Genomic DNA, 14,321 nt, shown 5'->3' on the forward strand with positions numbered 1-14,321 from the left:
ACAAATTTATTTGAGTATAAGCTTTCGTGAGCTACAGCTCATCTGATGAAGTGAGCTGTAGCTCATGAAAGCTTATGCTCAAATAAATTCGTTAGTCTCTAAGTGCCACAAGTACTCCTTTTCATTTTTATGTTTGTAAATTCAGGATTCTCTCTCTCTCTCTCTCATTTTAATTCCACAATGTGGCTAATTCCTGTCAAATATTCTCTGCAAATGTCTATTATATATCAAGTTAGACGTACAAATCAACTGACTTCAGGAAGGGCCTGAACATACATCAAGTAAAGAAAAATAAACAGCATGCCTCCAATTGTGGATAACTGTTAGCGTTATATTGTGCCCTTGCAGGGTGGAGAATATTTACATGGGTAACAAGACTATCCAGAGTTAGAACAGTTAATGCTAACAAAAAAATTGGGAGGGAATTAAAACCTCATGCTTCAGAGTTTTTCAGTCGCTAGCTCTTAGGGATCAGTATGAGATCTCTATGGCGGTCAGATTACCCCATATCTGCCTGCTGTAAGGTTTTTATACCTTTCTCTGCAGCACCTGATGCTGGCCCCTGTTAGAGAGAAGATAATGGACTAGATGGGCCCTGGGTCTGATCCAGTCTGGCAATTCCTATTTTCCTTCATGCCCCAAGGGGTTGGAGGAGATGCAGATGAGCACTGCCCCAGCAAGTGCTTCAGGAAGAGTTTTGTCTCACTTAGGCTCAATGTTTCCTGGAGCTCTGAGATCTGCTTCCTGAGCTCCCCTTATGGGGACCAGCTGGCCAAAATGAAGGCAGACATGGCCCTGCCCTGTCCTCCCTGCCCACTTTGGGACAGGCTAGTGCCACTTTCAGCATTATCTAGCGGAGTCCTTAGGAAAGCATAATGAGCAGACTGTGCTGTGTAGGGGCACAGGGTCAGGAAGGCTCTTTGTACCCTCCTCTCATCAGACACCCTTTCCCCACCACTCGAGGCCAGGAATAATCAAGCCCTTGGACGTTTGGTCAGTCTTTGCTTCCTTCAACATCTAATGTTTAGATTTGGGACCACATCCTGCTAAGCTGGTTCATTCAGGTCCTGAGTCAGCAAGATGCTTGCTTCACTCTAAGTATGCCCCATAAAGTCAATAGGTCTTAAGCATGGGCTTAAGCACATAGCTGAATAGGGATGGTTTGCTAAATCAGGGCCTCAGATAGTCCCATTAACATCAGTAGGACAACTCAAGTAAGGTGAGCAGAAGCTAGCCCTTCACCTTCAGGGTAACTGAAGAGGAAGCTAGATAAAGAGTTTCATGAAAATAATGTTTAAAGTACTGCACATTTATTATACTTAGTTGCTCCTTAACACTGAGGTTCATTCCTGCTGCAGAGTGCAAATATTAAAAAGGTGAATGTAAAGTTTGCACCTATCCTATGAACATTACATAAATAACTCTTACCAAAAGGCATCTCTCTGTTGTTGGCTATTTTGTTGTCCCCCATGCTCAGAACATTTTTTACAACCCAGTTGCACATGAAATGTTAAATATCTAGGCAGGTCACTCCTGGATTATGAAGCACTTTATATACAATAATCAGCAAACCTTTGGGAATGATTGAAGAAAAGCCTTGCTTACATGTCACTGCGTTAGAAATGTTCTATAGTTCCATTAGAGGCAATGGTTAATTGCTGAGTGCCAGTTAGAATGATTACATCTGCCATCTCTAAAAGAAGTCGGAATGCTGTCATTCACTTTGAAATGGCTTGTTGCGTTCATCAGTCTAGATGGCATAGAAAAGTTATAACCATACAAGCCATATGGAGAATGTAAAGAACAATTAAGTGCTTCCCGAGCAATGGGACTTGATGGGAAAATGTTTCCAGATGCATGTAGTCCATACAACATTTGATTAGCAGAATTGGGTACTTGTAGACACTGCCCAGTTAAGTCTTCAGATTTACCATTTTTCAGATTTGTTATGCCAAGGGAAGATAGCACAGGCACATCCACCATGAAGTGGGGTAAAACATGTGGATTGGTGCCTCCTAGTTTTTCGTGGCTTGGAAATACAAGTGACTGTTGTCTCAAAAGGCTTGTCGGACAAATCTTGTAGTAAAGGGGCAAATTGAGATTATGTAGATATGTTTCAGGGCATGACCCTCCAATGTTGCTTGCTGACAAGTGAAACGTAGGAGGTGAGCAAGATGGAGAAAGCAAGGAGTTCAGAGGAGATGGCGTCCCACCACTTGAGGTTGTAGGTGAAGAACCAGAACTCCCATCTAAAAATAAAAGCAAAAGTCGTCAAAATGATGCTATTGGATGTTAACGAATAAGAATTATGGGTGGAATCCTGACCACACTGAAGTCAATGTAGCCTGCTATCATTTTCATCTAAATATCTACTGACTCCAAAGGGAATTCTGCAAGCAAGACTATTGCAAGATCCATCCATAAATTATGCATCATATCTTTGTTATCTAGGCCCCAGTGCAGCAAGGTAGTCATGCATGTGTGTGTAAGTATGTGACTACTCACATAAACTTTTTTGAGGCAGGAACGGGGAAAGATTTTATTTATTGATATTTGGGTCATTTACAATAAGACATTAAATTACATTGTCTTGACATGTATAGGTACATGTCTTAGTACAGAATTAACAATATTAAGCAACATTCTGTATATTGATCATATCTTGTTATATCATTAACATTTCTCTTTTTTTGTCCCAATAACTTGATTGTAACTTCTTAGGTGCTGAAACTCACACACATGCTTAAATACCTTGTTGAATCAGGCCTCTATGTATAATCAATTCCCTTCTTCTGTTTATAAACAAACAGTGTCATGTTTAAGGTGCTCTATTTTCCTCCTGATTTCCAGGGGTTTTCCTTGCATATAACAATAGAAATACTTCTTAGTCAGCATTAATGGAAATTTTGCCTTGGACCCCGATCACAGGAATTGACTCATTTTATTTAGTTTCCACTGCAGTTTATAAGACACCTTTAATCACTGTTTCTCAAACAACTTTAAACATTCTTTTCAATTTAACAACCTATTTTCTGAAGTGGATTAATGATTGCTTTCATAAATTTATTAGAAAAACAACATCCACTTATTTTATATTTATTAGGTTACTGGTGTGTAACGCCATTGTTCAGCACAAGTTTTCAGCTCCTCCTATGTAAGTTCAAAGGTAAAAGCTAAGGAGAGATGGTTGCTTTGACAGTGAAACATTGCAGAGCAATGTGTATTCCTGTTACTAAGCGGACACTGTTTTAAGATGGCATCATTTAAAAGCCCCATTCTTCTCCTGCAGATGTATTAGCACAGCTCCATTGCACCTTATATCACAAAATTTGGGTCTACTTTTTTCTCATTTATTTATATGTATTAATGCTGGCATGGAAAAAAACAAAATATCCCCAGCTGCTTTTTGTCACATTTGTAAAATGGTTCTGACATGTTTAGGATCTTTCTTCATTTACACTATAATTCAAAGTCATGTACGCAAGACACGATCTGGTCAGGTTTTATGTGTAATGGTCTATCAGGAATCTTTTGATATTCTATACTTTTTGCTGTCAGTATATGAGATTGATACAATGTGAAGGTTTAAGAAGTGATGCAATGTAGAAACTATTCTTGTTCTCAGATTAACTGCAGACCATATCATGTATGTATTTGCAGGAATGATGGCATATTTTTGCACATTAAGGGCTTCATCTTTTTCACACTGATGTCAATTGCTGTTTTAATATTGGTTTCAATGGGAGAGGGAGCAGGCAACAGAAAGGACCTATTCTCCTCCTCCTCCCTAATTCTCATTAATATTATAGTGTTTTAGAGGCAACTTAAGCAATGTAAGATCACATTTGTGATGGCAAGATCATTATCTCAACTTGCAAAAGTAGTCCCTATGTGGCTAAATAGTGGACAGCGTGTAGAATATTATCATAAACTTAAAATGCTCCTTAAAATGTACATAAAGTGGTTTCCAATAGATCTTTGGATTTTGTGGGGTGAGAAATGAATAAAATAATACTGCAAATCTGGTTAAGCATTTTTATTAAGTACTGTAAATAGATTGTTGCTGAGAATTTTTCAGCATCTACAGTATTCATTTCGTCTACGCTCTCTGTGTGTCACTATCAGTTGTGCACCATTCCTTGGCAAGTCTGTTGACTTTTGGAATGTGAAAGTTCTTGCCCATCCGTAAGCTGCTCTACAGTTCAGATGGATCTATGTAGGCATGTTTAGTCTAGATGGCCTTGTCATGTTCTGAAATTATTAAATTAAATTATTAACAAAAAAAATCCAAGTCCTGTTTCGGAGTAGCTAATGGACACATTGTCGGTGTTTCAGAAATGCAAGCAGAGCATAGCAAATCACTGCAACAAGTCACTGAAGAACTTTTCATGGGTCATTTAGCTTTCTTTGCCATACAGATATTTAGACCTGATCTTATTCCCATTGAATACAATGGGTATTTAGACCAAGTTGTGCGTACATGTATCACAATGTATGTGTGTGTGCCCATATCATATAAGTGAAGGGATATCCGTATTCTCAGTGTTCAAAAGTCAGTTGGACCCCAAAAGATCATGAAATTGTCTTAAAAAAATCATGAGATATTTAAAATAAATCATTTGCCTTCTAGGTTTTAAGCCCTTAGGATGTGTGTTTTCAACCTTTTCTCTACCACTATGATGTCTAGAAACTTATTTTGATTTAAATGAAAGCTGAGATTCTGATATGTTCATATGAGTCCAGGAAATTGGCCATTAAGAAAAATACTAAATATCATGGGACCAGCAATAAAACCCATGAAAGTTGGCACTTCTATGAAATGCACATCATAAATGGCATTCATCATGCACCTTTTACCATCTTGCGTGCATTCTGCCCACTAGTCTATCTCCTCTAAGACTATTTGTAGCATTACAAACTTCTGAACAACATTAGCGATCTTTTGCTTAAGGCCGCTTATGTGTAATGCAGCCCTCCAAAACTCATGCTGATAAACCTTTTATAACATCCCACACCATCATTAATTCTATACAGTATTTATGTGTGTAGCCTCTATGTCTATTTATCTTGACTTCTTGATCTTATAAAATAGGAACTAGTCACGTTTTGAGATAACATGGGATGTACATGCCACAATACAGAAATCTTCAAATTTTTCCTAAGGTTAATGGCTGTGTTAAATTGGTAAGCATAGCTTTTTTTTTTTTTTTAAAGTGCTTTCCAATGGTAGAGTCACAATTTTTCATCTGGCTCTACAAGCAGTCATTCTTCAAGCAAAACTTCCAGTGGACATTTTTCCTGTATAAATTCTGCAGGATTGGGCGCCAAACAAATAACTTCTCATAGACTCATAGGTATTAAGGTCAGAAGGGACCATTATGATCATCTAGTCTGACCTCCGGCACAACGCAGGCCACAGAATCTCACCCACCCACTCCTGAAAAACCCCTAACCTATGTCTGAGCTACTGAAGTCCTCAAATCATGGTTTAAAGACTTCAAGGTGCAGAGAATCCTCCAGCAAGTGACCCGTGCCCCATGCTACAGAGGAAGGTGAAAAACCCCCAGGGCCTCTTCCAATCTGCCCTGGAGGAAAATTCCTTCCCGACCCCAAATATGGCGATCAGCTGAACCCTGAGCATGTGGGCAAGATTCACCAGCCAGATACCCAGGAAAGAATTCTCTGTAGTAACTCAGATCCCACCCCATCTAACATCCCATCACAGGCCATTGGGCTTATTTATCATGAACAGTTAAAGATCAATTAATTGCCAAAATCATGTTATTCCATCATACCATCTCCTCCATAAACTTATCGAGTTTAATCTTGAAGCAAGATAGGTCTTTTGCCCCCACTGCTTCCCTTGGAAGGCTGTTCCAGAACTTCAGTCCTCTGATGGTTAGAAACCTTCGTCTCAGTGGAGATAATTATTATTTGAAAAATCTTGCAACACTTATTTGCAATTTTGCAGCAGTTAAATGTCTTATTATTGATAATTTCTAGATATTGTATCATCTTCTTTACTATTTAAACATTGGATTTTGTTTATCCAAAAAAGAAGAGTAGCAAACCATAGAAAATATCATTAAATATTATTATGATCCTATTTCAAGATAATATTCTAGAATGGAATGGACAATCACAAGAAATTTATGGATTTTGTGACAAGATAGCAAAATAACAAACCTATTCTAAATATCCCTTTAAAACAGCTGAATAATATTTTTTCATACAAGTTATAGGTGTGAATCATGTTTCAGTATTCTCAGCTACAGTTGAATGGTTAGTGTACATTAAAGCATTACTACAATGTTCCTGGGGCAAGTTTCATATTCCTTAAATTGATTTCTACAGGAGTCTTCCTTGCACAAGGTATGTAGAGTTAGGTCTACAGAATGTTGTTTGGTATCTACCCACTTCCTCTGTGTAATATTTATTTTATTGTGTGTACTCTTATTTTTAGATATAATACATGAACTTATCAAAATCTTTAAGTTTATACACAATGCTAAAATACATTAATTATAGTCCTAAATAATTAACTAATTGACACACTATCATGGAAAGAATACAGACTTCACACCCAAGGGCTCAGCCTGTATTAGACCAGCAGAGGGAATGAATTTTATAGCAAAGGGTCCTTCACTGAAAATGCCCCACCACCAGATGTTCAAATATGATGGCATTAACTCAAGCATCTCAAGATTGCCTTTAGTCACAGATAAAACATAATGTGATAGAAGGTCTTTAAGGCTTCAAACGGACAATAAGCTCCAGGAGGGTAGGATTTTGCACCTGTATGGAGCCCCACTGAAATGGTGCAAGGCTCCTCCTGGGCACAGCTCTTTGCAGGATCAGGGCCTGAAGTAGCTGTCCCTAAATGAGTTGTTGTTATTAGTGACTTAATATAGTTACTTTCTTGTCCTTTTTCTTCTTTTCAGATATTTGTTTATTCTTCAATGTCATTTGATTTGAAAATTAATAAAGAGTTAATGTAAAAATATTGTCTTGCTCGCAGAAACAATCAGCTAGATAGTTGTTATTAAGCATAAACAGCAAGAAAGGACTGAGTCAGTAAATTTGAATTCTAATCCTTTCATCACAGTGCCATTCCCCAGGATGGCATCCTCCTAATGTAATTTCACACATCCACATCTCCATGTCATTTCCATGTCATTTCACACATGCACAACAGTTAGGTTATTTCTGTTTTACACTTAATCTTTTGTTTACACCTTAGAAACCACTTGAAGATTCAAAACTCACCTTGGGTTTCTGCACCAAAGGTCTTAAAATCCAGAGTAAGTGGTGGCCTCCATGGATATGTTTCCAAAAGTCCATCCAGCACTCCCCTATAAAGTAGAACGTGGAATTCAGTGACTTGATGGATATGGCTCCTGCAGAGAATTACATTTGTGGACTTCCTGCCTTTCTAGATATCTTTCATAAAGAAAGAATGCATAAATATTCTAAAGCCTTCTCTCTTTTCTTTCTTTCCAGTTAGTTAACAGAGTCATTTCAAATCGTAAATTAAGAGTAGTATTAAATAGAGCGTAGATCTTTTTACACACATGAGAATGTACAGAAGTTGTAGCTGACAATTTATAATAATTACCTGTTTCTCCCAGGGTCTCTAAATCCTTTAGCAAAGGGATTCCTGTCTATTTTCAGCTTGGTAATCTACAGATTAAAAAATTAAAATAATCAAATAATTGTAGTGAGTAAATAAGGCCAGGTGAAAGTAGGATTAAAATGATATAAGAGGGGTATAGTACCCTCACTTCCGCTGATTGTTATATTGAATTATATTGTTTAGATTAAAATCTGCTTTCCTGAATCCTACAGATAGCCCTGTTGACGTCAATGGAATGTAAGGGCAAGATTTAGCTCAATATTGCAGTTGTTTCTATTATAAATATCCCTCCCTCCCTATGCACTTTAAAGCAGCACTTATTAATTATGATGATGATGATGATGATTCCTTAATCTCAAGCAGACTGAGTTCCTTTCCCTTTGGTATTTTCTAAACAAGATTCCCTTCTATTTATTTTATCTGCAGTTTTGTGCACATGTTTTAATTCTACTTCCACAACACTGTACCGCGTTGTTTATTATAAAGCATCGCCCAGCTCCCCCGGCGCTGTGGCAGTCTGTGAGGGCAGTGCCAGGTCCTACAAGGTGCTTAAGTCAGTAGGAATAGGACTCAGCACCTCGCAGCATCAGGACTTTTCTAAATACAATTAGTATTTATTATATTATTATTGTAGTCAAGGCCCGGGGGAGAGCAAGTCTCCAGAGATTTCTTAGTGAAAGTAGCAGCCCCGCGTGAGCAGGCAGTAACAGGCCGTAATATATCCTAGCGTGTGTTGTGGAACATGCTCAAAATTAGTAAAAAAAACAAAGTTAAAAATCCAGGTTTCCAGCTACGGTTCTGTTTCCCGGGAACCCAGCAAAGGTGAAGCTCCGAGCCGGGCTGCAGTGCAGGAAAGCTCGGGCGCTCTCCCTGTTCCCCGGGGCCGCTTTACCTGCTGGTTTTGATAAGCCGTAACAGTGGTGAATTCGGTTTCCTTAAATGAAAAGGTTTTAACCCCTTCCGCTGGCAGAGACTGGATCTGGGCCAGATCAAATCTGGAATCCTGCAGAATCACGTGCACTCTCGGTTTGTATTTGTGCATGGACTGCAGGATAATCTGTAAATTACAAGGAAAAGAGGATGAGCAGCTCTCCCCTCTGCACAGAAAGGGACGAGAGAACCCCTGTCGCCGGCTGAAATGCTTCTCCCATTAGCAATAGCCAAGTAGTTCTCTCCTGCTCCCGTTCTCCGAGCTGAGCCAACTGCCTCGAAATCTGTCCTGACTCTAAACACCGCGTTAGTTAACTCAAATTTGCGTTCGCCTCTGGAAGATTCGGGTGTGTGTGTATGGGGGGGGGGTCCATTTTGCTTTCCTAAAGCCCCGTTTATTTTATTTTGCAAATACCGGCAAACCTTCCCCCCGCTTAAATCAATAGCTCGGCTCTCTGGTGACCCAAACTGCTCTCCCAATCTTCGTGCAATATTTAGGGGAGGAAACAACCCCCCCCTCATCCGGATAGGAACTGTGGGCTCGAAAATCCAGTTCGTTTAACTCAAGAAGAAAGGGACAGATTGCAGCTGAGTGCGGGATATTTCCTAGGATTTAGGCGCTTTCTGGCACGAAAGACTGCAGTGGACAGGCTGTAAAGTTACGGCTCTTGTGTGCAGCTGTAACCCTCCTTCCCGATCTCTGCAAGGTGCTGGGCACTTGGAATAATGGGTCTCACTCAGCCTGGTGCTTATGGACACACGCTGATTCCGCATGGGGCTTCCCTGGCTGGCATCTGACTCGCCTGAAAAACGCGTGGCGTCTTTAGGGTCTTGGCCTCGCCCTAGGTGGGGCCTGGAGCTCCCAGCGCGGTTCCTGATCGGTCCCTCTTTCCTCAGCTTCCCCTGGCAGCATGTGCCCCGAATCCAGCCACAGACTGGAAGCGGGATCCCCAAGGGACAAGGAGGCCCAGGGACAGCGAAAGAAAGCGCCCCCCCCACACACACACACTGTTCAAGTGCGTTCATCCCACAGCCGGCACTGCGGCCGGATACACCCCTTCCCCCTCTTCCCGTCCAGGGGCAAGTGACGATTCTCTCCAGCTCCGGTTTAGGGGCTCAGTCCCCAGGCGGTGCAGGCACGGGACCAAACCGGGCTGTGCATGGCAGTGGGGGGAGAGTAGATCGGGAATGCGGCTGCATCCACCGGGGCCCTCCCCAAAAGAGCTGAAGGGGCGGGGGGAGTGTCCGCCTCCCGGGGGGCTGCCCCTGCCCGCCTCCCTCCCCCTGCAGGACGAGAACCGGGCTAAATCCACACCTACATGCCCTTTGTCGTCCATCTCATTGTTGGTGAGTTTCACCCGGTCGAAGCTGATGATTTGCCTCATCCAGGTCTCTCCGGAGCAGGGGGAATCCGGGTGGATATAGAGCCTGGGCGTTATACAGGAGTGGTCTGTGTTCCCAGCCACCATCCACTGGGAGCTGTGGTAGACATACCTAGAACGGGAGGGCACCGCGGGGTCAGCAGACAATAGCAGGACCCCGGGCCGGGAGCCCGGCCGAGGGAGGCCTGTGGCTCCCGCCCCAGGGGGCGCGGCAGGGCCAGGGCGTTCGGTGGGGCTGGCCCCTGTTTCCGGACGCCAGCCGCTGAGCGAGATCCGCGGAGCCCGAGCGCTCTGCCTGCCCCCGGCCGGGGCCGTGCACCGCTCAGGGCCCAGCTCCCCAGCGGTGGCGCTTGTTTCCCAAGCCAGGCTGTGCCGAGCCGGGCCATTGCAGGGATGTGTGCGGGCCCGGCACAGGGAAACCCAGCAGCTGGGTCGGCTTCCAGCCTCCCTGCCTCACCCATCCCTCCAGGGCTGGCGGCGCGGGGCAAGGGGGGGGGGGGAATAAGCCTGGCAAGGAGAAGCGGGACCCCCGCGGGCTCTCCGCCCTGCACAGACACTCGCCCTGTGCGCACGTGCGCCCGCTAAAACAAATGTGTTTCTGAAGGGCTGCAAATCATAAGACAACAACCACCACAGCAACCAATCGGAGTTATCAGTTGCTCCCGCTGCTTTGTCTGCCTCGTCACCTGGGGGGGCGGGGAGGGTTAGGTAAGAAACAACCCCCCCCCCTCCAGTTTCCTTCCTGGGCTTAGGTTCCCAACCCGTTCTCAGCTCTTGTTACTGGGCGGTGGGATAGTCCCTGGGAGCCCGGAGCCCCTCCAGCCGGCCGGCACACAGCTCCGGGGGCGCTGGTTTAATTGCCCCCCAGTGCCTGCAGGTTGACTGCTCTGGGGGTGCCCTGGGCAAGGCTGCTTGTTGTGACTCTCGTTGAGTCATTTCGCTGTTGCACCCAAAGCAAGGCCGGCTCTGAACCTCGCTCTCCAGTTTATACCGATAATCTTTGCACATACACCCGCCCCCAGCGAAATTGCCCTTGTTACTCGGAAACCAGAGCCTGTCCCCTTCGGGCGGCGATCACCCCCTGCCCCGTGTCCCTTTGACACCCCCTGTCATTCGGTGACTGCTGGGCAAGCCGCACAGACCCGCGAAGCTGGCTCCTCTCCTCCCCCCAGCACCCTCGGGGGCTCCAGGCCACAAGGAACCTGCCTAGGGGCTGGGGACTGGACGCATTGCCCTGACCTGGAGGGGCGGGGGGCGCGCCCGGGGCAGGGATGGTCAAGGGCATCCTACGGAGCTGCAAGAGGGCTAGGTCAAGCGCAGAGATGCCCGAGGCGAGCAAACACTCCCGGGTGAGTTTGCTGCGCGGAGAGGCAGCGAGGCGCGCTTTGAAACGCTTGAGTGAAACTGACGCAGGACACCAGTGTGGGAGAGCCGCCGCTCTGAGGCTGGGCGCTAGAGAGTTTCCCCGCAATGAGGTGGGGAGGGGGCTCCGCTATTTGCAAGTGTGTGTGTGGGGGGGGTTGTTTTCAGATCCCACTCAGCAGCGATAGCGGGCGGACTGTGGGATCCTTTGGTTGTCGTGGGTAATCAGCTAGTTATTGTAATGAATGGGCATGGTGCAGGCTTCTTTGTTTGCGCTGTAAAACGCAGCGCGGCATTTGCGTGGATCCGGTTCTTTACCTGTATCTTTTGGAGTCCACAGGGACCACGTCAATGGCGACGTAATATTGCTTCGCTGGCTCCAGACCCTTCACTTTCACCCTGACAGAGGGAAACATTCTCCTGCAGGATGCAGAAAGGAGCCCGTTATTTTCCCTCTTTCCTTTTGAAGCTTGTAAGGCGGGAGTAAAAAGTTTCAGGACAAAGCTCCCACTTTAAAAGTCGACAACGATTATTTTTTTTAAAATAATCACTTTCGGGGACTGGGAAACGGGATTGTACCGAAAATATTCGGAGTGAAATCCTCTGGGTGGTTGTCGCTCTTAGCACAAAACGCTACACAGAACGTGAGCGGGAACCGATCTGTTATGCGCGGGTGATCGCAGAGACAAGGAAGTTACATTTAGCTGTATATAAAGAGTTGCCGTAAGATCTACTATATGGGAAACATTAAAGTATATGCATGAAAAAATGATGGCTATAGTAAAACAGAATTCCACTGATCGTGGTTTCTAACATTAGGTTACGTACCCGCCTTTGTAACGTTGTTCATATCGATATTGATAAGACTCGAGTTGATTAAAATATTGAAGAGAAAACATACACCAAATATATCGTCTGTAGGAGATATATTGGAACATTAAGTATGAAGATTGTATAGGCCACTATTCCAGTTAACATGCATAAATGCATACTGCATACTACACGTTTTTTGAACGCTTGCCGAATGGTTTGCTTCTGGTCCACTTGCCAAATCTTTGACAAAGGGATTTGATGCAGGGATTCAGTGAAAGTTTCATATTTTACAACGCTCTCCAGAGCTGCTCGTAGTTTTTGAATCGTTAGCACGAGCAATCGAAAGCACAACAAATGTATTTAAGAACCTGGGTTTTTCTTGGGCCAGAAGACACCCTGTGGCTATCACCCATGATTTACATACAACCACACAGCACCCAAGGCGTGCCTGGCTCTGCCATACCTGCCGGCTTTGGTAATAATCATTTCCGTGCCGATCTCGTGAAATCTTTTCCAGAGTTCAGAGCCTTGCAGTTCCACGTGGATCTCATCCTTCGCGTCTCGGCTTTCGGCGCTCGCTGAGAAAGAAGCCGATGTGTCTGCTTTAGGTCTCTTTTCTGCCAGGATCAGAAATGAGAAGTATTTACACGGTTCCTATTCAGAGCAAGTTTACATGTACAGAAATGCCCCCGGGCCCTGAATTAGCCTGCAGAGCCCCCACCCTGGGCACTGGCTCTCCGGATACGGACTGCATCCGAGGTGGAAGTAGCTAATCTATTATACAGCATATTTCGGATTACTAAAATCTAGGCTCACCATCCCCGCGAGCGCCTGGAGATTAACAGGGCCCGGGGGTGGGAAAGGAAAGCAAAGGGTATTTTCCGTGGCCGGCACAAATCCTTCTGTGTCAAAGGTGAGCCGAGGGCCGCGCTCCCTTCTCTAGTTACGGGTTGGCAAAGGAAACGGGAACCGGCTCAGGTGAGACAGGGTCTTCGGGGAGCTGATTCAAACGATCAGGAAGTTTGGCGTGCACCACCTGGGCAGGTTCTTCGGTCTCTTTCTATGAAACCGGCCGGTCTGCCGGGCTGGGGAAACAGCTGGTGGATGCGGCTCAGCTCCCGCACCTCAGACAGAGAGCTCGGGAGGTTTCTTTAACATATGGCTGTTGTTTTGCATGTATGCGGATCTCAGGCTCCCCGTAGCCTCTCCCCGTGACCTGGCTGGGGGACGGGCTGCGGAGTTTGAGGAGCGGAACCGATACCGCGGGAGTTCGGGAAGCCTTTAGCCACGAAGGACTCTCCGCGCCGGCTCCTGTCAGACGTTATTTAAAGAGAAAAAACGGGGGATACTAACCAGGTCCCTGGCTTTTCCCGGTCCCTCTGCAGCCGGTCCCTTCCGCCTCTCCCTTCTCCACGCGGTGCTGTTGTTTCTCATCTCTGAAGTCCTGCAGTTTCCTCTTTGCGGATTTCCCCACTAAGGCTTCAACGGAGAAAGCGTGAGCTCGGGAGCTTAGAGCCATCCCGGAGCAAATTGGATCCTCCCGAGCGGAACTTCAAGCCTGATCCTTTAAAAATGGGGAGGAAATCCCCCAAATCCTAAAAGAGAGCTAAAAGCCCCCTCGGGCAGGAGCGGTAAGGTTCCTCCTGACAGCCCCTTCCTTCGCACGGTCTCCGCATCGTGCATGCGGGCACCCGCGTCAGGTTAAATCCCTCGATTTATTCCTCCTGGTGGTTCTAGGAGATTGGCAAGGGGAGGAATTTTTAGGGAACAGACCTGCCCTCACTGGCAAACGGAGCAGCTCCGATTGGGGAGCCGCCGCGTGAGAGAGATACTGTTGCATCCAACTGAATCAATAGAAGGCTGCAGGCACCACTGTTTGTTTTGGAAACTGTGGGGAGCGTAAAAAACATTGAGTGACAGTTCCTAGGGCTAAAGAAAAAACAAGGGGGAAGACAGAAAAGGAGGGAGGGAGTGGGGAAAAGAGGGAGTCTGCCCCGTCTAGGATAAATCAAAGAGGTTACTGTTCTGCATTCAATTGTAAAAGCCAAAGAAATGTGACATAATTGCACACTAGGGGCCACTTTTCCAACAAAAGTGCAAATAATGTTTAACCAGAACCAGCAAAAATCTCTCTAGGCTTTTGCTACCCCAATTAAGACACAAGGTGTGTGATTCACTTCAGCTGCCTTGCTTTCCGTCCT

The 14,321-nt window shown here is 45.1% G+C and overlaps 1 protein-coding gene across 2 annotated transcripts; it reads right to left on the reverse strand.

The window, feature by feature from the left end:
* Window positions 1-1,439: 1,439 nt before the first annotated feature.
* On the reverse strand, window positions 1,440-13,960 carry TBX22 (T-box transcription factor 22). 2 transcript variants are annotated; one of them, XM_074963120.1, is made up of 9 exons: window positions 13,894-13,960; window positions 13,474-13,599; window positions 12,584-12,737; window positions 11,626-11,727; window positions 9,883-10,057; window positions 8,526-8,690; window positions 7,616-7,680; window positions 7,267-7,352; window positions 1,440-2,249 (listed from the first exon to the last, which is right to left on the reverse strand). In XM_074963120.1, exons 1-9 carry the CDS (start codon window positions 13,958-13,960, stop codon window positions 1,639-1,641), a joined length of 1,551 nt encoding a protein of 516 aa, XP_074819221.1. In that variant the 3' UTR covers window positions 1,440-1,638. The 2 variants fall into 2 exon arrangements, with proteins under 2 accessions (XP_074819221.1, XP_074819222.1); XM_074963121.1 differs by lacking the exon at window positions 13,894-13,960 and having other exon boundaries at window positions 13,474-13,639.
* Between the last annotated feature and the right edge of the window lie 361 nt (window positions 13,961-14,321).

The sequence above is a fragment of the Natator depressus genome, chromosome 9 (genome assembly GCF_965152275.1).
Source record: "Natator depressus isolate rNatDep1 chromosome 9, rNatDep2.hap1, whole genome shotgun sequence".
NCBI lineage: Eukaryota > Metazoa > Chordata > Testudines > Cheloniidae > Natator > Natator depressus.

Bases quoted from the DNA above. Each gene is read 5' to 3' on its own strand.
- TBX22 (XM_074963120.1), bottom strand. From the start codon at position 13,960: ATGCAACAGTATCTCTCTCACGCGGCGGCTCCCCAATCGGAGCTGCTC. The intron at 12,738-13,473 runs GTTAGTATCCCC...TGATCCTGGCAG, and splicing joins CGGGAAAAGCCAGGGACCTG to AAAAGAGACCTAAAGCAGAC. The intron at 7,353-7,615 runs GTAATTATTATA...TCTACTTTATAG, and splicing joins AGAGACCCTGGGAGAAACAG to GGGAGTGCTGGATGGACTTT.